This window comes from Pteropus vampyrus, unplaced genomic scaffold (assembly GCF_000151845.1).
Source record: "Pteropus vampyrus isolate Shadow unplaced genomic scaffold, Pvam_2.0 Scaffold1, whole genome shotgun sequence".
NCBI classification, from domain to species: domain Eukaryota; kingdom Metazoa; phylum Chordata; class Mammalia; order Chiroptera; family Pteropodidae; genus Pteropus; species Pteropus vampyrus.
The window spans coordinates 26,878,746-26,887,413 of NW_011888782.1; the positions used below are offsets into that span (position 1 = coordinate 26,878,746).

An 8,668-nucleotide genomic window follows, 5' to 3' on the forward strand; every position below is an offset into this window, starting at 1 on the left:
TGGGTAAAAGGGGTCAAATATGTGGTGACAGAAAGAAATCTAATTTGGGGCAATACACACACACTGCCTTCTGTGACTTGTACTCCTGAAATTTACCTATTAATAATACCTTATAGGATTAAATGAGTGTCTATGTATGTATATGTATACATATATGTTTATATATACTGCTTAAGGTGGACTTGATATTTGGTCAGTGTGCTCTAAATATTACCTAGCAATAGCAGTACTGGTAGTAGTTATCATCAGCCATCAGCATCTGGTACTGCCCTTATCATTCCCTTTTGATGATGCAGTGGTAGTATTTAACCCTACTGTACAGATGAGGCAACAGAATCAGAGATTAAATGATTTATTTGGGGCCACACAGCTGAGTAGATGAAAGAAACAGATTTCAAACTAGATCTGTCCAACTTCACCCTCATACTTTTACAAGTTCTGAAAGCCTGCTTATCTAGAATGTTTCCTCTGTAGCTCTCTTGACACTTGAGATTTCGAGGTTAACCTTATGTAAAGATGTGAAGTAAACGAAGTTGATTTAATAGCTAATACCACTTCAGAGGCTTGATCTCTGCCAGCAGACCCTGATATGTTTCCCCCACCTCCCTATCCTGCAAATCTACTCTCCCTTCTGTGAAATCCCACCATTGCTCATATTGGCCATTTTTTTCTTTTTAAAATTTATATCAAAGATGGCGTGAGTTCATCTCGAAATTAGTGAATTGAGAATGGAAGGTATACATTTAAGAGGAACAGGGTAGTTTAAGAGGAACATATTCCCTTCACTTCTTCCTTGGAGTATTAGCTGAAGAATGAAGTGATGGAAGTTTTGTCACCAGTTTGGCTTCCACACTTATTCTTAAAAACATTTCTGGTGGTATTTATCATAATCATTGTAATACGTGTATACTCCTTTAACCCACTTCTGCCCTATGACATAGGTTGTTCCTCTGCTTATGGCCTATTCCATGATCAGATAACCTTCCCTTTCTGCCTCTTAATGCCTGAGGTTCTTTTAACTTTCCTTTGTGAGACTTAGAGACTTTTCCTGATGTTATCAAGTGCTTTATATTCTACCACAGATGACTTATTTTATAGAACATTTTATCTTGCAAATTTAACATCATCAGACTGTATGTGAAGAACATGAAGTTCTATAGAAGGAAAGTGTTATGTACATTTATTTTCTAAACTAATTGTAGTCATAACAGTACGTTATTGTGTTATTTTTTGGGGAGAATTGAGATAATATCACTTCAAAATAAAAACAGTTTGAGATACTGCCATGGACTTAATGTATTTTTCAGGATTAGAATAGCTTCTTTATTGGATCTCTCCGATGATTTTAGTCTCCTGTTAGTCCCATATTGTTCTTTAGTCCCGGGGTGGAGCGGGGGAAGGTTAGGGGGATTTAGCAGGTGCAGAGGGGTGGGTATTCTTTTCAGAAGAGATAATAGTTGATTTTGGCTTCCCAGGAGTTGGCTCTGGTAAGTCACTGTTTTTCTTTTCTTTTTTTAAAAATTTTAACAGCATTATTGAGGTATAATTTCCATTCCACAAAATTCACTCATTTGAAGTATAAAATTCAGCTGTTTTTCGTTAATTTATGGAGTTGTACGACCATTGTAACAACCCAGTTTTAAAAGTTTTCTGTTGCTCTAAAAAGTTCCATTGAACATATTAGCACCAATACCTACTCCCTCCTCTTGTCCCAGGCAACCACTGATTTACTTGCTGTCTCTATAGATTTGCCTTTTCTGGACGTTTCGTGTAAGTGGAATAATACAGTATGTAGTCTTTCACATCTGACTTTTTTCACTTAGCAAAATGTTTTTGAGAGGCTCATTCATGTATAAGTAGCTTGCTGCTTTTTATTTCTGAGTAATATTTCATTGTATGGATATTCTGCATTTTGTTTATCCATTCACCAGTCTACGAGTATTTGTGTTATTTCCATTTGGGAGTATGATATAATGCTGCTAGGAACATTCACAGACAAGTATTTGTGTGGACATATATTTTCATTTTACTTGGGTACATTCTAGGAATGAAATTGCTAGGTTGTATGGTAAGTTTATGTTAAACTGTTTAAGAAACTGAAACTGTTTCCCAAAGTGACTATTCCCAGCAGCACTTGCTTTTGTCTTGGTTATAGCCATTATAATGGATATGTAATGATATCTTACTGTGGTTTTAACATGCTATGCCCTAATGAGTAATAATGTTGAGCATATTTTACCCATTTTAATAGGCGGTTTGTCTTTTTTATTATTGAGTTATAATAGTTCTTTATATATTATATATACAAATCGTTTATCAGATATATGATTTACAAATGTTTTTTCCCAGTCTGTACCTTGGCTTTTTATTTTCTTAAATCTTTCGAAGCACAGAATCTTAAAAATTTTAATGAAGTCAGATTTATTGTTTTCTTTTGATTTATGGGCCCGGTGACATCTCTAAGACCTCTGACTAACCCAAAATCAAAAAGATTTTCTTCTATATTTATTTCTAGAAGTTTCATAGTTTTAGCTCTTACATTTAGGTCTATGATACATTTTGAATTAATTTTTGTATATGTTATGAGGTAAAGGTCTGAGTTATTATTTTTTTTTTTTGCATATTAATATTGAATTGTTCCAATACCATTTTTTGAAAAGACTAGTCTTTCCCTCATTTAATTGTCTTGTACCTTTGTTGAAAAGCAATTGACCAGAAATATAAGGTTTTATTTTAGAACTCTCAGTTCTGGGCCATTTTTGTGGTGATCTGTATACCTTATTCTGGTACTGCACTATCTTTATTATTATATCTTGATAGCAAATTTTGAAATGAGATAGTGTGAAAATCTGTTCTTTTTCAATATTCTTTTGGTTATTTTTAGCTCTTTCCCTTTTCTTGTATTTTAGAATTAGTTTGTCAATATCAAAAGAAAGCATGCTGGGATTTTGATTGAGATTGCTATGAATCTGTAGGTCAATTTGGGGAAAATTGGCATCTTAACAATATTGAATCTTTCAATCCATTACATTGCATAGCTCTCCATTTATTTGGTCTTATTTGATTTATTTCATTAGCATTTTATAGTTTTCAAGCTATAGGTCCTGCACAAGTTTTGCTTATTTACATATAAGCATTTAATTTTATAGTATGCCATTGTAATGATGCTTTCAAAAAAAGTTCAGTTTCTTTCTCATCCTCCATCACCATTTCAAGTTTCACTCCAACCCTATTAGTTAAATTCTGCCAGGTTGTATTCAAAATTGGCCAAATACCAGATAGTATCTTATAAAATAGAATAAATAACCTCTAATACTTTCCATTTGTAGTTTCCAAGAGGTAAAGGGATGACCAGTTTTTATCGTTTTAACTCAGTGACTGGTCAGTAGTTGTTAAGTAAGACCATTATGTCATTCTGTTTACATTATCAATAGTATAAAACACACAAACCTTTTCTGAAGGGATTTGGGCTGTCAGGAAAGGGTGAGCACATAATCTCCTGTTCATTCTTCTGTAGGCGTCGCAGCTTCCCTGGAAGTCTCAGAGAGCCCTGGGAGTATCCAAGTGGCCCGGGGTCAGACAGCTGTCCTGCCTTGTACTTTCACTACCAGCGCTGCCCTCATTAACCTCAATGTCATTTGGATGGTCATTCCTCTCTCCAATGCCAACCAACCTGAACAGGTACTTCTGTTCCATCCTGTGCTACCTCTAAAACTACTTTTTTCAAAAGAGGTGGGTAGGAAAGCATCCTGAGTACATATTTAATTTCTAGAAAAAGGTGGCACTTTTATTGTGCCTATGGTGTTTTAAGTCCTACTCCTGCATTATTAGTCAGTTATCAGGAGAGGCTATCCTCTTTTTAAAAGACTTTCTTTTTAATTAACAGATGTCAAGGGGATTCTTCTGAGAATTTTATGTAGGAACCTGGAATTTCATCAAAAAACATCCCCGACAGGAAATACCAAGATAGAAAAAGCAAAATATGTTTTGAAAGGAAGGGACTGGCACTAACATAGGTGGATGAGAAAGTACTTTTTAAAGATTGTGATAATATTAAGGAAGTAACATTAGATAGTAGTACTTGAATTATTTGGCTAATTTCATAAGTATTATAAAATAAATTAGGGCACATGGAGATAGAAGTTACTAGTTAATAAGATATATCAGTTATAGGCAAAAGACCCATAATATGTGATACCCACTGCAGAAAACAACACTCAAAAAATTAATGAATTGTGAACATGACTATACCTTCATTCTCAAAGCTAACTTATTTATGTTATGAAGCTTTTCTGCTTTCAATAAGCTTATTACCTAAAAATATTTGATAAGCTAAATTTTCTGATATGAAATTCAAATAGATATATTTAATAGAAACTTGTATTTCTTTAAACTATGGAACCTTTGTAATTGGACTGAGCCTTTGAGATCATTTTGTTCAACCTCATTATTTTAGGAGTCAGTGACTGAGTCAAAGAGGCAAAGGAAGACTTGACCACAGTTACCCAAACTTTTGCAGTAGAGCTTGAATAGAACCAAATCCCTCACTCAGCCCAAAAAGCTTTTCGCAACACCATTCTGAGTCATCTTCCATGAATAGTTAATTTCAATGGTATAAACTGACATAAGAACAATAATCATAGGCTTGTATCTCTTCCTCCCTTTTATGACATTCATTTATAGTCAGTTTTTAACTGTTATCTTTTTTCGTGACCTAGGAAGCATGAGAATGGCATTCCTAATTTTTTTGACTTTTTATTTTGGAATTAATGTTTTGAACTGGTAAAAATATGGGCTGATAGTAGGGGAGCATAAGACATTTTTAAACTCTGGTGAGAAATGAGGAAACAATGTTATTTCAATTTGGTGTGTAAGAATTAAGAACCCCTAGATACCTATGGACAGGTGCCATAGTAAAAAGTTGGTGACAACTCTTGGAAATAAAATTTTCCAATGTTTGATGCAGTCTACTGTCTACTAGGTATTGTTATGTGTCTAGAAGGAGATGCAGTGGCCAGTTTATTTACTTTGCTTTCTTTTACAGGTCATTCTGTATCAGGGTGGACAGATATTTGATGGTGCCCCCCGGTTCCATGGTCGGGTAGGATTTACGGGTACCATGCCAGCCACTAATGTCTCCATCTTCATTAATAACACTCAGCTGTCAGATACAGGCACCTACCAGTGTTTGGTTAACAACCTTCCAGATAGAGGGGGCAGGAACATTGGGGTCACCGGTCTTACAGTTTTAGGTGAGTGACAGGAAATATTCCAGGCACTTTGGCTTTATTTATGGATCTACTCTCAAACACATTTACTTCTGTCTGTCCTTCTACGCTCTCAGTTTGCTTGTGTCCTTTTTCTGTCTTTGCTTCTCTCAGACCCATCTCAGCGCTGCTTCTCCATGCTTCTTACACATAGTCTCCCTGCCCCTTACTCCATTCCAGGTGGCTCTCTAAAGCTTACTTCCCAAATGATTTTTTTCTGGAGGTGGAGAAAGGTGGTATAAAATACTATCAAAAGTGGCCTCTCACTTTTATTAAACTTCTGCAGGATAGGACTTATTGTTCAGAGCAAGTTAAATAAAGAGTTATTTATTGTGAGTACGAAGCTAAAGTTTCAGCACACGTGAGAACAAATTTACTACTACTTAGTGTCTCTGTGGTACTGAGTAGGCTCAGCACAGCTCTTGGCTTACACCTTTTCTCCTGGCATAATTTAATACTGCCTTTTACTTTTAAAAGTATCCTTGTTTAAACGGTAAATTATCTGATCAATTTGGTTCATCTTTTTCAAGATGATGAACAATGATAGTTTAACATTTAGGTGTTTTTGGACGTGGTTCCATATTGTTGTGGTTGGCACGTCTGCTTTATACACGGAATGTCCTGGGTTCACTCCCCACTGGAGCCACATTCCATGGTCTACGGCCATGTCACCCTGAACAAGCCCGATGTCTGATTTCGGAAGTTAAGCAGGGTCGGACCTGGTTAGTACTTGGATGAGCGACCACCCAGGAAGACCAGGTGCTGCTGTAGGCATGAAAAAAAAAAAAAATTAGGTCTTTTTGTTCAAATTAGTACTCTTGCAATATACTGGAAACTAGACTATCTAATAATTAAATCCATTCTAAACATGTTTCATTTGTCCATTCTACTGCCTCCTAAGTGAGTTCTTGTGGTAGAAGTGGCTAAATTCAGTTTATTTGGGGAGACCGAGGAAGTTCTTAGAAAAGGCTGATGCTTTTGATTGGTCCTCTGTCCTCTGCAGAATCTGCCCCCATATTCCTTGGTAAATTCTTCTCCTTTTCCCTTCCATTGTTGAGTCATTTGAGGACAACAGTGTTGGGGATTCTTGCCATTTTTCCTTCTTTGGGTGAGGATATGCTACAGGGTTGGTGCTTTGTTCTTCCAGTCTTGAAACAGAATAAGAAAACCATGAACGAGGTTGGAAATGTCTATCCTGGAAATGTTATTCATTCTAATATATTAAAATTGTATAGACTTTACAGTACTCTGAGTATTGGATACAGAGTACTGTTGGAATTTAATATTATTCTGATTCTACCTATACGTTAGGTAACTACCTTCCCACATTATCCAAGTTTATTTTTTCATTTTTTATAGGAAGAAAAAGAACCTTTAATTTATCTTATAGTTAATGCTACTACCTTCAAAGAATTATTTTGGGTCACTCCACATAGCATCCCAGTGGCAACGTCGAAGGCAGTGAATTGAGGAGGTTGGTTTATCTCCTGAGGATTTCTTGAGATATTTTACTCTTCCTACTTATACTTTCTCATTGTTCTCTCTTTCTCCACCTACTTTCTTACCTGGTTCCTCTATATTCTGCATTCATTTTCCAGTCATTTATTTTTGCAAGGTTGAACACATTTATTGAAAAGCATTGCAAGTACATTATCATTTGTATTTAATCTCTACTGCCTGAATTTCCCAATATGAAATACCAAACCATGGGCTTAGTTTATATTTTTATTTGCTTACTCATTTACTATAAACCACCACCTTCTTCCTTTGGTTTTTTTTTTTTTGTAATTTTTGTTTCATGTTGTTTGTGTCCTTATTTGTCTTAATGATTATAAAATATCTACTACCAATGTTACTATTGGTAGTAGATATACTTGACTATTACACTAACTTCCCCCACCAGAAAGCAGAATTTGGTATAAAGTGGGTTGGTCTAGTTTTTGTTTTAAAGTAACAAAGCACCTTATTAAGGTGGGCTTAGCCAGAGAAGCTGGCAAAGTAAATGGTTGCTCTTCTTTGAAATATCATCTTTACATGTGACCTGTTTCTTTATTTGTTTAAATTTAATTGTGATAAAATATACATAACAGAAAATTTACTGTCTTAGCCAGTTCATGAGTGCATAGTTTAGTGGCGTTAAATACATTCACATTGTTGTGTGACCAGTCTCCAGAACTCATCTTGCAAAATTAAAACTACTCATTAAACATTTCCCTCTCCCAGCAGCTGGAAACCACTGTTCTACTTTCTGTTTCTATGAATTTGACTACTCTAGGTACCTCATATAAGTGGAATCATATATTATTTGTCTTTTTATGACTGGCTTATTTCACTTAGCGTAATATCCTTGTTTCATCCATGTAATAGCATGTCAGAATTTCCTTACTTTTCAAGGCTGAATAATATTCCATTATACATACATACCATGTTTTGTTTATCCATTCATCAACCTGTAGACACTTGGGTTGTTGCCACCTTTTAGCTATTGTGAATAATGCTGCCGTAAACATGTATCTATTCAGTTACATTTTTAAAGGCAGTATGCTGTACAAAAGATCATAAGAATTATTCCTTAGAGGAAGCAAGAGTGGAACCAAGACCATAAGATACCTTGAAACTATAAATAGAGGGTGTAGCCCCTTTTACATTCTTGCTCCCTGCTAAACGGAGTTGTAAGCCCTGCACCTATGCTCAAGCCCCGTGAATAATATATGACTATTCACCATCTTTACTCATGAGGTAGTCTCCTGGTATGTGTTCCAAAAACAGTGTCATCTGAGGTTCCAGTGTGCTGAATGTTGATGTCTCCTCCATCATCATTTGGCTCACAGTAAATGCATCCTTTATTGCTTACTCTTCTTATAGTTCCCCCTTCTGCCCCACACTGCCAAATCCAAGGATCCCAGGATATCGGCAGCGATGTCATCCTGCTCTGTAGCTCAGAGGAAGGCATTCCTCGACCAACTTACCTTTGGGAGAAGTTAGATAATACCCTCAAACTACCTCCAACAGCCACTCAGGGTATGTATGGTGTCACTTTACCCATTTTAATTAGTTATGGAAAATTATGATTATAAGACTCACAGCATAATTAACTTTAATAGATTTTGAAAAATGACACACTATTCGTAACTGCTGAAAAGGCTATCTGGATCATTTTGTGTTTTCAACTTTAAAGAGAATGAAACATTTTCTTTTAACTTCTTATTGCTGCTTTTATGAAATGTGTCTTATCCAGTGGTAACTATATATGGAAATTCTGTTCTATTTTAGTGAAGATTTAAAATAGCTAAATAGTACCTTTTTTGTATTAACCATAAAATAATCCTTGAAGTTTATAACTGAGAATCTACTTCCTACTTGAGACACAGCTGCCTGTTTTAGTATGAGAAACATCAGCA

General features: G+C 35.5%; 1 protein-coding gene across 4 annotated transcripts in view; it reads left to right on the forward strand.

The window, feature by feature from the left end:
- Positions 1 to 3,522: 3,522 nt before the first annotated feature.
- IGSF11 (immunoglobulin superfamily member 11) overlaps positions 3,523 to 8,668 on the forward strand; it is a 20,639-nt gene continuing 15,493 nt past the window's right edge. For 3 of the 4 annotated variants that reach the window (XM_023535977.1, XM_023536276.1, XM_023536570.1), the window contains exons 1-3: positions 3,523 to 3,681; positions 5,045 to 5,252; positions 8,133 to 8,288. In XM_023535977.1, the coding sequence (XP_023391745.1) occupies positions 3,643 to 3,681; positions 5,045 to 5,252; positions 8,133 to 8,288 (403 nt within the window). In that variant the 5' untranslated portion in view covers positions 3,523 to 3,642. The remainder of the gene's footprint in view (positions 3,682 to 5,044; positions 5,253 to 8,132; positions 8,289 to 8,668) is intronic. The other variant, XM_023536830.1, reaches the window with a different exon arrangement.